Raw genomic sequence first — 20,584 nt, forward strand, 5'->3', positions numbered from 1 at the left:
CATTAACGCCCCTGATCACGCTCTCGAATCCATGGTATGTATCCCTGGCGAACTACGCCGAAACATCACAGCGGCCCCCTTGCCAAGAAAAATGCCCCCACAGTTTCACGAGAAACGGAGAGAGGCGCAATTTAAAGCTCCGGAGAAAAAGTACAGTTCCAACGACAAAGTGTACTACACAGACGCCGCAGCAAATGCAAGACGGTGAGCCGTGGTGGCTACTGTAATGCAGAAAGGCAGCTACGTCACGAGCCTCACTCTCGCGAGAGTCACGACGCTACAGGCCGAAGAGAGGCAGCCATTGCACTGGAAATAACGCAGGCACCTTCGGAATTAATAACCACGGACTCGCAGTTCGCGTGTATATCTCCATGGCCGCATCTCACGCATAAACCCCCAAAGAGAAGGGCATCGATTGTCTGGAGACATCGGCTCACGTGTCTTTCTGCGGTCTCATGAGTGTCTGAGGTCTAATCAGGCGAGCGCCGCGGCACAGCAGGCTAGGGGCAACGATCCCCTTAGTTTTATACCAGGAGCTGACCCAAATTATAGGATAGCGCGGCTTACCAGGAACGCTCCTGGCGTCTCCTCAAACTGATACCTTATACCCGTTCCCCCACCCGACCAAGCTCCATTTATTCTGCCCAATGCAATGCTACTCGCAGGGCCGGTTCTGAAAGGCGCCCTGCACTCTGCACCTTAACCCCCGTACTTGAAAGGGGCACCGTACCCGCATCTAAGAATGCGCAAAAAAGTGTAAACCTAAACTAGATGGAATGACCGTCATAGATAAGCGCGCAAAGCGACCCACAAGGGAGATCATGGAAGCGTTCCGCATTTGGAAGGGAGGGACTGCAGTAGCCGACCGATTTTTCGGACGTGGAGGGGAACCGAAAATAGCCCGAATAAAAGAGCAGCCCGAAAAAATCGTGAGTCATTTCACCTATGGGACAAGTGGCGGTTCTCGGGAAAGTCAGAAATATCCAGTAAGGTCCGAATTTTCCGAGTCCGAAAAAACGGTCGACTACTGTGTAGTTGTGTCAGCCAGCCATCTGTACAGTTATCAAAGGTCGACTTTGCCTTTTTGGAAGGGGTTTGATTGTGTTTTTCTCAATAGTATTCACTCCCCGTGGCTTGTGCTTATTTGCTGATTATTTGCTGTTTTTCTGCTATCGATGTTTCATTCGTTCATATGATGTTTGATTGATCGTGAGGTTTAACGCACCTACGCATCACAGGTGATGAGGCGCGCCGTAGTGGAGGGCCCCGCATAAATTTCGACGATCAAACGGCCATCAAAACCGTTGGAAATCTCAAATACTCGGGGGAGTTTTCGCTTTTCGCCTGCACCAGAAAAGCGGCCGCAATGGCTGTGAATCGGACCCGCGTCCTCGCGCTCAGCAGCACATGTACTAATGTTCCAAATTTATTGACCCTACCAATGTTACGGCGATGACGCAGACTGTTCTTGTTCCTCGCAGATGTACGTTGGTGTTTTCAAAATAAAATTCAGTTGCTAGTAGCGCTTCGTCTTGTGCCTTTTCCTTCGGCTTCTTTTCCAAACATGAACGTATACCAACAAGCCCAACTGGTAGTTTCTTCTAAGCTTAACCCCACACTTTCCCCGCTTTCTAACCCCTTAGTTCAGCAGTGGGACCGAGAACTGCCAGCTCGTGCGTCGAAGATCAGCTTCGGTTTCGACCGAACTGAGACGGCCGGACGCTCCACGGGGACCAGAACAGAGGAAATCCACCAGTTAACACCCTAATAAGGTTTTAGGGGCGAAGCTCCTAAAGCCATGGGTCTGTCCATCCCTTGTGTCTCGTGGTACGTGACCGCCGCACGCTTTCGGAGATGTCGCAAAGTGGGCCGCGTTGCACGCGCAAGAACCGGCTGCAACCGGCAGCGCAAACTCGGCACCGGGAGCGCGAGCTTGCCTGTGTTCGCCAACGGAGGCGCGAGCGCACGTGCACTGCGAGGGGGAGATCACGCAAGAGACCACGCCACGAACGCAGGCAGTCGTTCTCGGAGATCGAACGAGACGCAAGGACCTTTGCTCGTTTCCTCTCGTCTTGTTCGGGCACAAGTTCGCCCTAAATAAAAGTTCTTTCTTTACCGTTGTGTCCCATCCTACGTGACAAATTGTGGTGGGGGTGCGGGGTAGTCCTCGATGGCGCGGGGTCTTTCACCAGGTCTGGGCCTGGGAGCATTGACTCCGAAAGTAAAAGTTGATTTGTACAATGTACGCACACAGTCTTACGTCTTTCTCAATGATGTAATGGGCGAACTTTCACGGGAGAGTTACGGTTACCGATGATCTCCCCCTCTCGAGCTTCGCCCCACTTATCATCATTCATTCCGTGGATATGGCGTGATTTTTTTTCTACCTCTGCATGGAGGCCCCACGTGCCTTTTAAGCGCGAGGCGTTCTACAACGCCAGCATCGGAAAGCAAACGTTCCAATGTGCGCGCTACAAGCCCGCGGTCACCACCAATGTCGCGTGCAGTTCAAAACCTTATTTCAATCTCAAGCGTATACGCCTCTTCAATATATATGTCCCTTGAGTAGATTAGTAATACGCTGTGTTGAAACAGCGCGCAAAACCAGGACGCAACAGAAGAAGACAACAACACGAGCGCTGATTGTCAACTGAAACGTTTATTACACAGTGAAAATGCATATAAGAGCGGGTGTGACCATAACAATCATGACGTATGTATACGTGTGCACAGAACAACCACACACTCGGCATTTGTCCAGATAGACCATTTCGCAGTCCAGTGACGATATGGACGGGCAACTAATACAACCTTCTGAATTATTTTTCGTACAAAAGGCTTTAGATATCTCCCTTGTTCCTCTACCCGCCGCGGTGGCTCAGTGGCTAAGGCGTTGCGCTGCTGAGCACGAGGTCGCGGGTTCGATTCCCGGCCGCGGCGGCCGCTTTTCTGATGGAGGCGAAAAGCAAAAACGCCCGTGTGTACGAGATTTCGGCGCACGATAAAGATCCCCAGGTGGTCAAAATTAATCCGGAGCCCTCCACTACGGCGCGCCTCATCGCCTGCGTTGCGTCGGCGCGTTAAACCCCACAATCAAGCAACCCTTGTTCCTCTGTCTTTGTGGGCCATCAAAACAGTAGTACAGGGGTACAGCGGCTCTTATATACCTTTTCACTACGTAAGAAACACTTCAGTTAATAGATAGCGCTCGTGTTGTTCTCTTCTTCTGTTGTGTCCTGGTTTTGCGCGCTGTTTCATTACAATGAATCAGTACCAATTGACCCAGTTCTCGACTCTTTTGTAGTTAGTAATAGGCAGCATTTGCAAGATCAAAACATGGCTTAGACGTCAAGCTTATATATCTGGTCACTTGGATATACATCATGAGTAGATACTAGTCATCAATAGGAACCATATTCAAGATCAGTACAGAGTGAACATGATAGAATGTGCGTGTGTGTACGCATCTTTTTTGGGTATTGCCGCCGTCAACGCTCAAGGGAAATAGAATTTGCTCATACTATCCACCTAAATTCCGCGTCACCTTTATGTCGTGTGCTAAGAAGCTTCGCTAACCATCCACCTTCCACAGAGTGGGATGGCTCATGAATTTCTACATCCAAGTTTACCCGATCGAAGAGTTTGCACTCACGCCAGCTCCTGCTGCCTCAGCAGGGTGCACGCGTTCATCTTGACGATCAACGCCGGCCGAGGTGCCCCACGATACTCCTCCTCGGGCTGCTCCGAGGCCACCCTGGACTGTACCGACGAACGCGGCGAGGCGGGGGAAGCCGACGAAGCGCTGCGGCTCCTGACGATGCCGCTGCTGGGGCGCCGAGCTGCGCCGAACAAATGATGGGCACGAGTGCAGCGTCAGCCCTCCTTCACACAGCCGTCACCTTCTCCGACACGGCACCGTGACGTCAAGAAACCGCGACGGAGACGTAAATGGAGTAGCGTTCGTACTGGAGCTCTCCGTCAGAGTACAGGGTCGTCTGCCTAGGGATCAGTTTAGCCTAGAATTGAGCGTGTTTAATCTGAAAAGTAAAGAAAATGGCTTGTACTCACTTTTCGCTAAATTTAGGCATAAAAATTTGTTTTCTGATTAGCTGGTTTACCGCGGGGCATGGTTCCGTCGCGTTGACGGGACGGAAAGGTAGAGCTCGGCCTCCCGTCACCGTCGCACCGTTTTCAACAAGAAATCGGTCGAAAAACGGCGCCCATGACGGAAGACGGTGACGTGACGGGGTGAAAAACGGCTGTGGGAATGAGGGCTTACTCTGCAGAGCACACTAGCGCGCCACCAAATGAATGCACAAGGTTAGTGGTCTTCATTAAACAATAAACGCGCATACAAAGGGACAGCGGCAAACACGTGGACAATGAGGGGTATTTAGTTTATTTATTTTTATTTATTCACAATACCCCTACAGGCCCCCGTGAGGGCGTATAACATATGTTAATTAAAACTCGCCTTGTATTAGCACAGTAAAAAGAAGGGTACAGAAATAAAACAAAACTAAACACGAAGGAGTTGAAACTGAAAACCTTAATCAATACACGCTGTGAGCTTGAAAAGAATAATAATGCAAAATTCAATACACAATAACAAAGAAAGAAAAAAATAAAGCTGTTCCACTCAACGTGAAAGTTGTCGGAAGTGCAGAGCAGTGATTCGCCATAATGGGCTGTGGCGCCGTTATCCGCTCACTCTAACCAACCGTCACGCTCTTCACCACCCTGTCTCATTCCTCTCCTGATGAATGGAGTGGAGGTTTGTCCAACGCACTTCAAATTTCCCGCCTTCGCAGTGCTCGCGCGCCCCCTGCCTGGAACAGCGCGAGCTCGAGTTCTGTTCTTTTTGTGCTTGCTTTCATCTCGCACGCGCCGGAGCCTTACTGGGCCATTCTGAACGCGCCGTTATTTTTTAAGTGCGAATGCACTTCTTAAGCGACCCTGAACCTGCGTCCACCGGCGATGTTCGCATAGCATACCCACGTGGGGGATTGGCCAGGAATCTCCTCGTCTTCCTTGGCAACGGGGGGAGATGGGCGCGCGCTGCCTGGCCGCTGACATGGCACATACCCACGTGGGGGATTGGCCAGGAATCGGGCGTGAGAAGGGCTAATGCACCCGCTTAAACGAGTACTGACACGAAATTTCAAAGCTGAGATCCGCTCTAGCAATCAAGTACAACGACAACACAAATAGGTGTCTGTGAATAAATGCATCTTTCTTTCTTTGTAGCTGTGTGTGTGTGTGTGATCTCTCTTTCGCGAACATTACCGAACCGCGCAAATTCAACTCGTGCATTCGCACTTTCACATTCTTCCCCTCGGGGAAATGCGGGGAAATTTTTTGTTACATTCGACAATTCGCTATATCAGAGTTCCTTACAACAGGGTTCGGATGTACGTGCACACTGAGCTGAAGTCGCAATTACTCACTCGTCGATTCCACCGGCGTCGCCGAGGGTACTGGTCGGGAGCCATCAGCGCGAGAGGCTCGTCGTACGACGGGCGTCGAAGGAGGCGCGTCGCAGTGTAGCGCCGACTCCGAGAAACACCTGGCCAGGGACGAGGAGGCCGACGAAACGGACAGGACGGTGCTCAGGGGCGACGAGCAGCGCCTGCGATGCAGCGGCAGCGTGGCTTCCATCCTACGCGCCTGTGGGTTGAGAGGGGGTTCAAATGTCTGCTAGCTGCCATAAGCGCGGTGAGATAACGCGAATACTGAACGCGTGCAAAATTGTGCTTCTCTGCCACTTGCAAAATCAGTGATGCCACGAGGTCTGAAAACTGGTCAAATTTAACGCTTGTACATCTAGTTACAACAAGCGAGAGGTCTGTTTAGATTGGCTTTACAAAGACTATGCACACGCGTTTCATGAAAGTTAGGCTACTAGGTGATTGGATTCAGCCTGACGGTAGCGCTGAAGCGCTTGCACAGACGGCCTAGCCGGAGCGCCGCGCCTGAGCGACCACGCGCCGGCAAAGCATCCGTTACGCCTTTCCACAGCGGATCACGTGGCATGACGTCACACCTGCCACACTTACGCTTCGAAGGATCAAGGTCATTGCGACGCGATGAATGACCTTGCGAGGCATAGCGTAGTAGAGCTTCTGCTGTAAAAATTAGTGGTTGTAAAGAAACGTAAAGAAAGTTGAACTTTCCATAAATGTAAAGTTCAACTTTCATAACTGGAAAGTTAAACTTTCATAAATGGAAAGCTCAACGCCGGCGGCGTTGCACGCGATCCAACCTCGATTTTGCAGCCTTACCCACGTACTTGTCGCCTGCCGTCGTACATAAGTCCAGCTGTGCCTTATGTGCTGGGAAAAGCATAATTGTGAGACAACGACCGTGATAGCTGCATAAGAGGACGTAACTGGCCTTAACACGTCGGTGGAGTGCTTTAAGCTGTCTCAAGAACCCCGAAAACCGAGGTTAGCACGGAGGGGGTCGGCACCTTCTTCGTTACCTGTGACGCCATATGACACGCCGGTGCCCTCAAGAATGTCGCCGCTTTGGAGAAGGTACGCTAGAGGCGCCTGAAACCACTCACCCACTCGCTCTTACTCTCTCACTCCATTATTTCTTCAACAAGTGCGTGAAAAAAACAAAATCATTCACAGAGGTCCCTTGAGAATTTGGGAGACTGTTACACTCATGCGTTGAATGGCAAAAAAAGAATTGGCACGGATACTAGTCAGTTTTCTCGAAGTTTAGAGGAATTATCAACTCGATGTGGCGAATAATACAACGTCTGCAAGAGCCTTTGTTAACTCCCGTTTTATTGTTACATTAAATATAAATTTTGCTATCGCAGCTATCCCCGACGCAATGAAGTAAGCTCCCAATTAAATTCTTTTTTCATTACTGGCTGTACCACGTTCTCTCCATCCGTACCGTTCCAGAGCATTCTAACTCCCTCACTCACTAAAAAGTACTATCCAACACCGCCTAGCACTATACCATTACTCACTTGTATGTACCTCCAGCCTGTAAATACCATACACGTGGCATTACACCGACTGTCATGTCATGTTAGTCGACGAAATGTCCACAAAGACACGAACAATTTTGCAAGCCGTGGTTTAATTACCGCGCTAAAATAAGTTCGCGAAACCGACTTAATTGCTACAAATTTGGGAATCTACGCAGTGACCCGTCGTTAGGCTTCTGCTTGAGGACCAGTCTACTATATTAACTTCCAGTTTTCTGCGACATCGGCAACAAGTTCGTACCATGACAGCCGTGTTCCCTTGAGACCATTGATCTCCCCGCAAGGCACAACTGAGTCCCAAACACGATGACAAATGCGTATAGCTCACGAAATTTTACTCTACGATTACTTCGCGCGTTTGCAGGGCGGTGGTCCGCACGCGTCGTCGTCCGAATTCCTCCGCGTGGCGAGCGCCTCAAAGGCTTCGGCGACGAGCTTCGGATTCTGGCCCACCAAGGCCCGCCAGCCCGCGGTCTTCATCACGTCCGTGGCATGTCCCTTGACGAATTCCACGACGTGCTCCTTCAGTTGTTCCGCACGGTGCGTGTCGGCCAGGGCGAGCAAGTCTGCCGCTGTCTCAACGCACAGGTCCGAGAATAGAGCTTCCTCGCACATCACCTTCAGCCTCTCGAGGCCGAACATGTGAGCGGCAATCAGAAGGTCACTTGCGATGCCCTCCATGTTAGGGGCCCGATCTGTGTAGATGAAGCGGAGCATCTCGCGCAGCACGTCGTGTTCCACGTCCGTCAGATCCAGCCGATTTGGCGCTCTCTCTTCCCCGCCATTTTCCAACACGACGGCAATGACGGGTGAGCGAGCAGCGAGGACGGCCTTATGGGCGCGCAGCTGCCCGCCTCTTTTAGCGGCCAGGATGATGTCGCCGAACTTCTCGTTTTCGAACAGGCGTCCAAAGTCGTCGGACAGCTGGAGCTCGGGGACCGGGAACGGCACGACCGGGTCGCTGAAGCCGTGGGTGTTCTCCGCACCCCCGAAGACGCTGAGCTCGCAGTAGAGCGTCAGCTTGTCTCCCGGCAAGAAGCCCCTGGCCGGGTCGAGTAGGAGGTCCCTGCGGATGAACCTCTTGGAGCCCCAGGCGTCGCCCACGGTGAAGCGTTCTGCCACCATGCTGTCCTTGACGTTCATCTCTTCCGGCCCGTCGGTGAGGATGGAGAATTTGAAGCGGACGCGAACCTCGGGCACCTTGCAGGACACGAGCAGCAGGAAGAGGGACACGTATTCCCTGGTGTCCTCGTCCCGCCCGCTGTGGTTCAGGCGCAGGCGCCACTCGAACTTGTCATCGTCTCTGCCGGGGAAGGCCGAGCTTCGGATCTCCTCCCCAATCTCTTCCCGCGAACGGCTGAAGTCGCTGATGACCCACGTCTGGGAAAACCTGTCGACTTTCATGTGGGTGCAGCACCAGCTGTCTTGGACTGGCCCGTCGGCGACTTTGTCTTGAGGTCGCCGCTTAACCGGCCGCTTGCGGTTGGGCATGTTGACCCTCGACACCGGCACTACGCGCACGTAGCTCGGAACGACCGGGCGTGTTCGGGCGCCCTTGCCTTCGTGTTCAGTTAACGGGGAAGCCGCGAATCTGTGCTGGTCGAGCCGTTGAGGTCCCGTGGGCCTTCTCCGTGAACGGACGTTGAGGTGGCAAGGGGCGGGATTACAGTCAAAGACGCCACTGCAGCCAAGGACCACCGAAGGGGAACTGGTACCCTCGCACCTAGCTTGCGCAAATGCACGAGCGTGGCCCGTTGTTGTAGCTGCTGGCAGTTGGCACGGTGTACTCGGTGGACGGAGGGTGCCGCCGATCTTGGATGCCGTACCACACACCGGCCAGCCTTGCTTTGGCCGCTTCCACGACTACGCCGTCCCTTTCGTCGTCCTATGGTGGATCTTGCACTGTGGAAGACAATGGTGGGCTCCTGTGGCTCTTCCGTGCACCTCGTCTTACCCACAGTTTACGACGTGTAATTTTCCATAATGTGCCGCCGTTGAGCGCAGCCGGGATTTCGCGTGGCGGCGGCCCCTGAAACGAGTCTTCCTCCTCCTCCTCCTCCGAATGGCCGGCGCGAGCGTAAAATGACGATGATTGAGATGTTGATATGTTCGCACGGAACATAGCGCGTACCTGTTAGGCAGGAATGGCAAGACCATGAAGGCCCCCCGCGATAAATCCCACGCAGTATAGTAGCTATTCATTATAAATGAACTTAAAAACCAATGTGGCGCATAAAAGAATTCACCGGAAGTTAAGTATCCTCAAGCGATTTGAATGCGAAAGCCTAGCGCTACGTCGTATTTGCGTCTCTTTCTTCGCTTCAGTTTCTTCGCGTTTTGACGCTACCATACCCCCGACATGCACACCAGCCGCAATTCGCAAGGCAGCTCGCCTCGGGCCTACTCACGTGCCGTTAAACGGACCAGGCTGATTGTTGCTCCCTCTCTGGCTTCCAAGAAACCAGAGAAGACCCACCGGAATCCCTCAACTACCTCCCTGTCCCAAGCCGTTACACTTACATTCTTCACTACTACCGACAAAATCGTCTCATCTACACCTCCCCTCATCCGTCCCTCGACACCAACGACGCAGGCCTTTGGCGAGGACTACAAACCTAGACGTACTAAAACACAACAGTTCTACACAACATATCACCAACCATGTACCCCTACGAATGTCCGTCTTGTAAAACCCCCAACCCCATTTACAACTCGTACGGGCTTGCCAATACTACCCCAACCCCATCCCTCCCCTCTCCCTGGAGCCGTGGGGGTGACAGCTGACCAGCTGCCTGCTACAGACGCAGGTTAACCGAGCCGTGACTTTCCGGACTAGGAAATCCGCCCACAACAGCATTTTCGGCTCCAGTAAATGTTTCTCTTCTCCTCCTCTTCCTCCTCATCCTCTACGGCTCAGGGTGGCGATTAGCGTATAAAGTAAAGCATTTGGTCCTACTCTGGATATCCGGGTTCGAATGCCACACAAACCAAATGTGTTTTCTTTTTTTTTCCGCTTCACAGCGGTGGCCATTTCGGTACAATTACTGTGTTAACGCCGCGACTACGTCTACGGTCACTTTTCGCGTTTGATGAGGAGTTTAGGGCTTTTAATAATATCGCGAATTATCGTATAATTGCACTAAATTCTGCACCGCTAAGAGGGTAGTTCCGCTGCGCCACGTGCAGTATACGAGCCGTCTTGAGAGAGTGGCGAAGGCACCGACGGGGGCGAACAGTGGCGATGGCTTGCGAACGGAACGAGCCTGTGGCGCTTCCGGCATGGCCGGTCCGGACACGTTCGCTCGCTGAAGACTAAATACTACTTTGTCCAATTTCAAAGAAATAGCCTTTGGCGACTCACGCAGTTCCATTCTGAAAGACGTTTTCTTAACTGAAACAACACGCCAGAATATTGAAAAACTTTCAAATTTCGCGCTACAGTGACGTATTATGGGCAAGAGGAACGTATTATGGGCCAGCATTAAAAACATAGTAATCAGTCGGTTGACAGCACGTTAGCACGCAAGGTATACACGACCAAACGAAAATATAGGCCTCACTACAATCGCTCAGTCATCTTTCTTGGAAGCGGCTTAGGTTGGGTGGGAAGGGGGGGGGGGGGCGCCAATCGCACGAACATGATTATGTGACGTCATAGAGAAATCGCTGTTTGAAAAGTGGCGGGAGAGTCGCATGTCTTGTTTAAAGGGTCCATGAAGAGAAAATACAACTTTGTCTAACTTTAAAGAGTTAGGCTTAAGTACCTCACTCAGCTCCATTTCGGCCACGAAAGACGTTTTTTAGCCGATAAAACCGCAAGAAATAATTAAGAACTTTCAAATTTCGCGCCACAGTGACGTGTTATCGGCGCGAGTGATGTCATATGGGCCAGCCCTGAAAACAAAATTTTTAGTGGGTTAGGTGCCCGTTAGCTAGCATTCAAGTGATTCGATCAAACGGAACTAGCGGCCCCACTACAATCGTCCAGTCATGTGTCCTGGCGATTGATTAGCTCGGCCGCCGTCAATCGCCCAAACAAGATTCTGTGACGTCATAGAAAAGTTGCTGGAAACGGGCTAGCGAGTCGCCACAGCTCTACACGTTTTCTTTAATATCTCCGTTATGTTTTGGAAGTTTGCGATGAAATCGGTATCATTTTTATTAGGACAAAGCGGCCTTTCTAATAAACCCAACTTGTATTTTGTCTTCATGGCTCCTTTAACATCTCCGTTATTTGTTTGAAGTTTGCAATAAAATTGGTATCATTGTTATCGGGACAATGCAGTTTTTTTTAATAATTAATGAATCAGACTTGTAATTTGTCTTTACGCCAGTTGAGAAAGCACGTCCACAAGTTGCAAGCACTCGCCGCCATTTTTCAAACGTTAACCGAGCTTGGAGGATCGCTAACTGGATTACTTGCCTTAAAGGAACCATGAAAACAAAATACAAGTTGGGTTTATTAGAAAGACTGCTTAGTCCCGATAACAATGATACCAATACCATCGCAATCTTCGAACAAATAACGGAGATATGAAAGAAAACGTGTGAAGCAGTCGCGACCTCCTAGCCAATTTCCCGCAACTTTTCTATGACGTCATGGAACCTTGTTTGTGCGATTGGCGGCCGCCTAACTGACCTGTCGCGACGACACATGACTGGACGTCTGTAATGGGGCCTCTAGTTCCATTTGACCGCATCACTTGAATGCTAACGGGCAGTTAACGGACTGAAAATTATGTTTTATTGTTGGCCCGCATGACGTCATTCTTGCTCATAACACTTCACTGTGGCGCAAAGTTTGAAAGTTGTTAAATACTTCTTGCTTTTTTTCGTTAAAAAAACATCTTTTGTGGCTGTAATGGAGCTGAGTGAGATACTGAATCCTAGTTCTTTCAAATTAAACGAAGTTGTATTTTCTCTTCATGGCTCCTTAAACTGTCTCAAATGTGAACTCATCCCAGGTGAAAATATTTTTACAACTGGATTATTGAACCAGAAATTTCTTCTAGCTCTAAATAGGCAGAATTTCTGGGTAGAAATTAAGTTTCTAGCTCATTTCTAGCTGGATTGAGATTTTGTTCCGGCTGGCAGCTATTAATTCCGGCTAGCACTTGTCAGTCCATCTGGAAGAAAAAAAAACTGCAAGCTGAAAATAGTCGTCTCTACATACACTAATATTTTTTTCTAGATGGAAGCTGTCGATTCCAGCAATAATCTATAAATCTATTCAGAAATGAAGCTGGAAACTTTAGTATCTTGTTGAAATTGCTCTTTCCATTTTCGCGGGGGATGTTATCGAGCCAAAGCAGTCTTCCTAATGAACCAAACATGTAAGTTGTCTTTATGGCCCTTTTAAATGGAGCGAGCGCGCTTTCAGGCCGGCCGGGCTCCTGGAGATCGCGAGCGCGAGCGCCATCTCCAGGAGAACGAGATTCGGAAGTGCTGACGGGCGCCGCAGCAAAGTTCAACCGAAAGTTCCACTGCAGATCAACAGCAAAATGACCAACTAGGGTTTCGCCTTCGCATTCTTTGAAAGTTCTAAGCATCCCCCGTAATTATTATAATTATATGCACTGTTTCTTCTCCCAATATCCTTATTATCTGGGATAATAAGAATAGCATAAATTACGGTGAGGTGCTTGACACGGCGCTTCCCTATGTTGCCCCGAGAAAGCTGCATTCCAGTGTAGAGAGAGACACCGAAACATTGACATGTTATCTCCAACCAAAAGAGCCAGGACTAAAGGTGGTTTAGCGTGTTTTATAACGACACAGAAATCATACCCGAAGGAAAGGAATACAGTTAAACCTGCATGTAACGAACCTCTATGCAGCGAATTTCTGGATTTAACGAAGTTTTTCAATTCCCCATTGTCACTCCCAGTGAAGCCCATGTGTTTGCAACCTCTATGCAACGAATTTGCTACGCTTATGAGTCATAGTTTTTTTTTTGTACTTTCTTCCAAAGATCAGATGGAGAAATGCACTAATTTAGCGAATTTCGCCCCCCACCGCAAACTACCGTGCGAAGTTCCAAGTGTGAGTGCGGGGTCGGTTAGGTGCATGCCTGTCAGCGCGTATAGTCGCGCGTCTCCACCGCTATCTGTGGTGTTGTTGGTTCGTCGGTGATGAGTTCTGCTGCCAGAACACGAAAAGTTTTGTCTTTTCGAGACAACCTCGCAATTTTAAATGCCGTCTCCGCCAGCGAAAAATAAGAACGTCGCCGCCCGGTACAGTATCCCAGCGCTAGCGCCCTGTCAACGATTTCGAGTGCGGAAAGGAGCATCAACTTCGCGAAAAGGCGCCATTTTCTTTCGTGCTTATACGCATTAAGCCGCCGAAAAGTGTAAAAAGGCAAAAGTGATACTTAAATTGCGGATACGGTGGTAGAGATCTCGTTTCTTTGAAGCGCCATATAGTGTCTAAGTCCGGGCGAAAGCAGCAGGCACAGATCATGCAGTTATTCACCGAAATAAATCCTTGAAGGGTGAGTTTACATTCATTGATGTCTATCATTTTTGGTTTCGTCTCTGCTTCGTGCACGCAAGCCTCAACCCGAAATCTGCATGTCACGAAAACCTGCATGCAACGAAAAAGTCCGAATTTTTGTCGAATCATAAGGGGAGCAGGGCTGAACAAAACCTGGTGAGGAAAGAGCGGGTTGCAAGTCAGCATGCATGCAGCAATGTGTCAGATTACGTCTGATTACGCCGGCGTAATTATTGATATTTCTGAAAGCTTCATGGTCGCATAACTACATACAGTGGAATGAAATGCTCGGGCTGTTATTTAAAATCAGGGAACTTACCATTTTCTAAAATATCAAGCTATAAAAATAAAGCAGATCCGGAAATTTTATTCGTTCTCAGCTGCAGTAAGCTTCCTGCCGTGTTGGTGTCACGTGGTAGGGTGTTGCTCAACCACGTGACACCATCTCTTTCTATTTCCTCCCACGACGAACGCTCAATTCAATTTTCTCACATTCACATTGCACACGCGCTAGCTGTTGGCTTGGAACAGCTCGAGCCAACATCTTGTTTTTTAGTAATTGCTTATCTCGTCGCCCCTCTTCGACAGCGTACAATTTCTGGAGCCTTCTTTTCATTTTATATCGTAAAAATAAATCCAACGTGTATGCATATTTAAATGAACGCTTGGAACCTCGGAATGATGTATTGATAATTTGCCTCGAATATGCCTGAGGTAATTCCTTGATATCCATACAGCAGTTTGCGACTAAACAAGCTGATGATACCCGGTCATTTTTTGGCCGGGAGTCAGGTAATTGAATCGAGTGACAGACAGACGGACAAACATTCCTTCAGGTTTAGGTACAACAAATTAAGGCTCTCGTCTTTAATTTGTAACCGCGCATAGGTAACTCGGCGAACTCCAGCATTATTTGTCACCATTAAAGTTCAAAATTCCGTGCAGTACTTTACAGTTCGCAGAGTGCACACCCTAACGTCACGCTGATTGCTGCCCAGGCCTACACACTATTCCTTATCAGTTAAGCTTTCAAATAGTCCTTAATTCAGCAACGTCAGTTGAGAAAGCACGTCTATAGGGTGCAAGCACTTAACGCCCTTCTTCAAACGTTTATAACCTTGGATAAACGTTAACAGCATTTACTCAAACTGTCTCATGCGTAAAATGTTAACTCATTGGAAGCCAGAAGGGCAGTAGAGGGGTGTTAGGCTTTGATTAAGTTTTAAGTAGCTACTGTCAACGTTTAATCGTAACTTAACCCGGCCTCCTAAGAAAAAGTCCTGGCTTCGCCAGAACATATTTCGAGAGACTTTTTTATAGCAACCTGGTTTAGCCACATGTCATAGGAGGTGTCGGAACAAGAATCAACACACGTAGCCTTTTCCAGTGGACTATATTGCGAGTACACACAACATTTATAGTACGAAATCTGCAGGATTATCCAAAGCATGTGTGAGAGTTATTGTGCTACGAATTAGGTAGGTGACATGGTTCCTGAAACGCCTCAGGAGACTAGCTTTCTCAGACATTTCTTTATATCTTGTACAAGTTTCTTATTAAATGCTACTTTTTTTGGATAGTCATTCGGAAAACTCACGCATGTGCCGGGTGTTGAACTTGTTTATATTGACTTCTGGTGGTGTACGGGGCCCATTTCAGTCAACCAGGCAGTCATTGCGGCTCATAATTGGTTCTTAAACGATACAGGCACTCGGCGAAGTCGTTGATGCACATTGCACTTTGAAAACGGTGAGCTGCCGCACGCCTTCAAACGCGTCGCTTGAGGAAAACTGTTGCCATGGTAACAACAAAAAAAGAAACAACTCGCAGCTAAGCCGCAGCATAAATATTAAAGCAAAAATAAATATAAATAAAACGTTGTTATAACTAGATTTTGGTGCCAAATAAAATAATAAAAATTTTATAATTTTAGTTTACCAGAAATGTGTTGTGTTGTTTACTGCGGAGCTGTACACTGGAACTCGTCTGCATGGAGGAATCCATGCTCGTCTGCATGTTTTTGGCGTTTTTGCTGCTAGACCAAAACAGCAGTTCCGATTGCCGTACCTTCTTTGCAATGACTATTTAGTTGCACGTGAAATGCGCCGAGTAGAGTCAAACGAAATAGAGTATGTGGGGCTCTAAATAGACAACTTCACGAGTGGCACTTCGCATTTAAACTAACAACAGTGATCGTCTGCGAGAAGCCGCTGGCTGCACGCCGGTTCCCGGTCTTGACCTTCCGTGGCGATGATGCACTCCGTCCTGTTTCTTCGGCGTACGTCTCGGCCACTTTCGTCGGTGGCCAGCCGCCTGTTTAGGACTTCGCCTACGTGCCTGGGTGATAGCGACGACGAGCACGTCTCGGAGCTCACGACGCAGCGCTGGGACGTTGTCATCTCCGGAGCAGGACTCGCCGGAGCGGCTCTCGCCTGCGCCTTAGGTAATGTCGAAAAAAAAGAAAGAAAGAACCGCAAATGACGAAATTTGAGCTTGATGCACGCACAGGCGAAGTTAATTTGACGAAATGCACGTCAAGCTGTTGAACTGTATAACGATGTCGGATTTGGCGAACGCTGAAGGAATCGAAACGCAGTTTCATTTGCGTACCTCATAGACAACACGTTACTGCGCACTTGGCCGCCTAGTGTAAAGTTCGAAGAAAAACATGCTTTAACTTTAACAAAAGCCTGTGATTATCATTGCGCACGTGTAAAACGACTGTGTACACGGTACGCCGTTAATCCAACTGTAGGTTAATCCCTGCAGCGTGACCCGCCGCGGTGGCTCAGTGGCTAAGGCGTTGCGTTGCTGAGCACGAGGTCGCGAGCTCGATTCCCGGCCGCGGCGGCCGCTTTTCTGATGGAGGCAAAAAGCAAAAACGCCAGTGTGAATAGATTTCGGCGCACGTTACCCCAGGTGGTCAAAATTAATCCGGAGCCCTCCACTACGGCGCGCCTCATCGCCTGCGTTGCGTCGGCGCGTTAAACCCTACAATCAGATCAGATCAATTCCTCCAGCGTGCATTTTGTGTGCGCGTGAATTAAACCTGAGCAATAAGGTTGCGTTTGTGTTCATACTATAACCAAGGCTGAGCAGCTCTGGGCACGGTCATTCTCCCTAACACTGAGGGCTGTTGGCCCTAAGTTGCCGAGTGTTGCAATGTCTAGTTAACAAGCAACAAAATAGTGGCAAGATCCCCATACAGGAGGGAGGCCACATTAAACATGGGCAGTCATGCTGCGGGGTATCCTGGAAGTGTAAATGAGCATTCCTTCAAACGTAGACTGGGGTATCAGATGCTGAGTGAGGTTAGAACTAGCTATGGCTTTAACCTAATTAATGTTGGGCTAAATTAACATGTGGTCAACATTCACCTGTAATTTCTCACTACTTAGCCTCCCTTGAGCTTCCCTTCAACACGTAAAATACTCCCCATTTCATTTTGTGTTATTAAGGCCATTCAGAAAGTGTGGGCTTAGATAAGTGTTCAGATTACACAGCATCACTTGAGAGGCACGAGCCTTGCTTGTTTAAAGGAGCCATGAAGAGAAAACACAAGTTTGGTTCATTCAAAGATTACCTCGTTAGAATCACACTGACACCACTTTTAACGCAAACTTCCCTCAAATAAGCTACATGATTAGGAAAGAAGAGAAGGGCCACGCAACTCACTAGCTAATTTCCCACACTAGAACCTATGACATCATATGCACAGCTGTGTGATTGGCAGAGGCCGGCGAAAGCAAACACAAGTTAGGCAGGGCTTATCAGCTTGCAGAACGAGCTATTTTCACTTAAGAGTAATGCATATTCATTTTACAGCAGTAAGAATGGGGGGTAAACAATGGAAGTTACGAAAGTACACACTTAGAGGCACCGGTGCGCACTGCTGTTGGTAATGTGCGCACTATGCTTGTTATAGCTGCACAGCGGTCCGGTGCTTTGTGGTTGTCTCGCGCAACACTGGCCGATTAGCGTAAGGGACATTGTTTTACGTGACCCTGTTTGTCAAGCATGCCCGATGTTTCACAAAACGATTACTGTCTACCGTGACAAAAACAAGTCGGGTGCAAATACGGTCAAGAACAAAGTGAGGGCGGACAGCGGTCATGTGCAGTATAGTGGTGTCATCTAAGAGGACTGACGGTAAATGAGACGTTCCCAGTCCGCTGCAGACTAAAACGACAAACGGCACACTAACATTCGCTTGAAGACCTGTCCTTGTTACGTCATCGCAAACGTCACAAAGCATACGATTTGGTGGGAGAATCAAAATTTTAACTTTATTTGATTGATTTCTTAGTGAATAAAGCATCGTTTGCTACCGGACAAGCGCTGGGGGCACTATAAAGCACCGAATATTTTGAATAAAACATACTTGTACTTGGTCTACGGGGCCCCTTTAAGCTAAGTAAGTGTACGCTGGTGGTGATGCAGGTCTACGCACCAACTTCTAGCTACGAGGATGAAGCTATTGAGATTTTCTAAGGTATTTGTAAATGGCAACGTGCTTTTGCTCTTATTTCCAAGGTTAAGGTGCCCTTAATAGATAGTTACAGAATGCTTGCAAATATGATTCGACCAATAGCTCATAGTCTGCTTCAAGGGAAAGATTGAGATGTCGTAACCTTCCAAGTCGAAACAGATAGCTTTTTTCTCATGGAGGTACAAAAAGGTCCCTTTTTTTGTGTCTGCCTAAGAAGGAATTGGGAGTAATGGGAGGCTCATTTAATGCCACACTTCACCGAAACACTTGTAATTATCCATAAATTTTCCAACTTAGAAGCAACGAAATCCCCTAGAGTATTTGTACAAGCCATAGACGCGGAAAACGGAACAGTGTCACCATGTTTGCCCCTTTTAGCGGGCACTGAAAAAACAAGCAAGTTGGCCTATATATATATCAGTTACAGTGCTGGCAACACAAATAATATCCCCCATTCAGCAGTAGTTTAATAATGTTCTAAACACCCGCCGTGGTGGCTCAGTGGCTAAGTCGTTGCGCTGCTGAGCACGAGGTCGCGAGTTTGATTCCCGGCTGCAGCGACCGCTTTTCTGATGGAGGTGAAAAGCAAAAACGCCCGTGTGTACGAGATTTCGGCGCACGTTAAAGATCCCCTGCGGGTGGTTAAAATTAATGTGGAGCCCTCTACTACGGTGCGCCTCATCGCCTGCGTTGCGTCAGCGCGTTAAACACTACAATCAATCAAATAATGTTCTAAGCAGCAAATATGCAAAAACGAGTATCACTGCCTCAAATGTTTTCTTTCCTTACTGTTATTTGTAATGTCACAGGTTTAGGATGGTGAAAGGGGATTGCTGGATGCTTGCTTACACGTTCTTGAGTAGAGAGGTTAGGTAATTGCGTGTAAATGATTGTAAATTGCGTGTAAATAAACATGCATCAACAACTTTCATTAAATACACGTTTAAGAAAATACAGTTGAACCCCTTTATAAGAGACACATACCGGGGAGCAGTTTCTGTCTCTTATACGAGATGTCTCTTATAAGCAGGGTACCATGTTTTCACTTACTAATCAGACCCTAGTTCAATGTGGGCACCCTATGACTAAAACAAGCTCAAAAGAATGCTACAGCATGTTTCAAAAGATTCATTCTAATTTATGTTTGGCCCCCAGAATTTATGAAACAGTTCTCAATCTTTGTTTGCTTCATGACTGTATTTACACTCTATATTTTACAACCGATTCTGCAAGCTTTTTTTTCTTTCCTCGTTTGTGGAAGATGAATCGTACATGTTGAGTTCACAAGCCTGATGAATAGGCGGAGCGCACAGCTTCTTCCGCTGTGTGCTCAGGCTATTCATTATGCTTGCAGGACTCAATATCTGCGATGCTTTTTGATTGGGAGCTATGCCAGTGGGAGAACCCGCATGTGCGATCGCGCTCCATCCAATGGATAACAGTAAGCTTCAACCACTTCTGTAAGTTGCATTTCCATTGGCAGGGCTTCTCATCATCATTTCATAGCTGACTGAACCACTGTGTGTTTGCTGAAGTTATAATAAATAGAGACTGCAGGCGTCTGTCGTCCACCTGTGCTTCCAGGATGGAAGCAACTGCAATTAGTGACTGGTGGCACTGCGTCTGAAGTTAAAATGTCTATTACAAGCGAGATTATTGATTAAAGTTCAAGGATGACTTGTCCCTTATAACCAATCTTCTACATCCGATGTCTGTTATAAAAGAGGTCGATTTAATGGGAAAGATAGGGCAGCCAACCATGTGGGTCAATAGTGTCTCTTATACCCATTTGTCTCTTACATCAGTGTCTCTTATAACGAGGTTCAGCTGTACTGACTTTATCTTTTGGGTATTGCCAAACGCGCCTCGTTACTATGACACTATCTTTCAGCTTCCAATTTGGTCAAATAATTTGCCTCGAAGTACAAGTGTGCTTCTTGTAACTGTCACCACTGGACAACAGACAGTGGCAGAAGTGGGAGAATTTTAATGCAATCTGCTGCACAACCAAGCCAGCCGTCAGCTCTTATGCTTGTCAGTTTAGGTATTACACTTTCTACTGGGTGGCAGCGCGTCACAAGCTCACGTTGCTTGCATAGTCAGTGTACTTTGAAATGTGCCCTGTCATGCTGCGAAAAATAGCAGGGAGATGATGAAAAAGAAATCCCAGCTGTAACTACTTATTTTTACACAAGCAAAGCACCGTTGGTCCCTGAAAAAATGTGAAGAGAACTGTAAGAAGTGGGCTCTTTGCGTTAAAACTCACAATTATGCAGACTGTAGTGTTTCCCTAATGTAGGAGTGCTGCCAGCTTGTCTCGGTGCTCTGGTATGCGTTCCTCGCTGTGTAGTGAGGGTGCTGGTTAGCTGATGATTGTATTTTGAACCTACTTGGGACTCCAATCTCCCAGAAGCCGTGTGCATTCTGTATTTTGCTTACTGCCTGAGGCATCAAGATTTCTGATAAACTGTCCAGCAATTTCTTATTTTTTGTTTAGTGAGCTTTTATGTTCATTCATATAAATTGTTGTTTTTGACATTATTGTTTTGTTTCTTGGAATGTCGGGGGGCCTTTGCTCTCTACCCAAACAACTTCAG

The 20,584-nt window shown here is 48.1% G+C and overlaps 3 protein-coding genes across 3 annotated transcripts in view; 2 read left to right on the forward strand and 1 right to left on the reverse strand.

The window, feature by feature from the left end:
- The window catches only part of LOC144148705 (uncharacterized), a 29,428-nt gene extending 14,160 nt beyond the window's left edge, over positions 1–15,268 (reverse strand). The window contains exons 1-3 of the mRNA XM_077680222.1: positions 15,096–15,268; positions 5,448–5,667; positions 3,653–3,839 (exon numbers count right to left, since the gene is read on the reverse strand). Of these exons, the coding sequence (XP_077536348.1) occupies positions 3,653–3,839; positions 5,448–5,658 (398 nt within the window). The 5' untranslated portion in view covers positions 5,659–5,667; positions 15,096–15,268. The remainder of the gene's footprint in view (positions 1–3,652; positions 3,840–5,447; positions 5,668–15,095) is intronic.
- The window catches only part of LOC144149390 (endoribonuclease Dicer-S-like), a 438,166-nt gene that overhangs the window by 117,898 nt on the left and 299,684 nt on the right, over positions 1–20,584 (forward strand). The gene's annotated exons all lie outside the window — the stretch shown is intronic.
- The window catches only part of Coq6 (ubiquinone biosynthesis protein COQ6, mitochondrial), a 36,153-nt gene continuing 31,066 nt past the window's right edge, over positions 15,498–20,584 (forward strand). Inside the window, exon 1 of the mRNA XM_077681981.1 lies at positions 15,498–15,941. Coding sequence (XP_077538107.1) covers positions 15,749–15,941 — 193 coding nt within the window. The 5' untranslated portion in view covers positions 15,498–15,748. The remainder of the gene's footprint in view (positions 15,942–20,584) is intronic.

Source organism: Haemaphysalis longicornis, unplaced genomic scaffold, assembly GCF_048455015.1.
Source record: "Haemaphysalis longicornis isolate Haplotype H1 unplaced genomic scaffold, Haemaphysalis longicornis Haplotype H1 scaffold_8, whole genome shotgun sequence".
Taxonomy (NCBI): Eukaryota; Metazoa; Arthropoda; class Arachnida; order Ixodida; family Ixodidae; genus Haemaphysalis; species Haemaphysalis longicornis.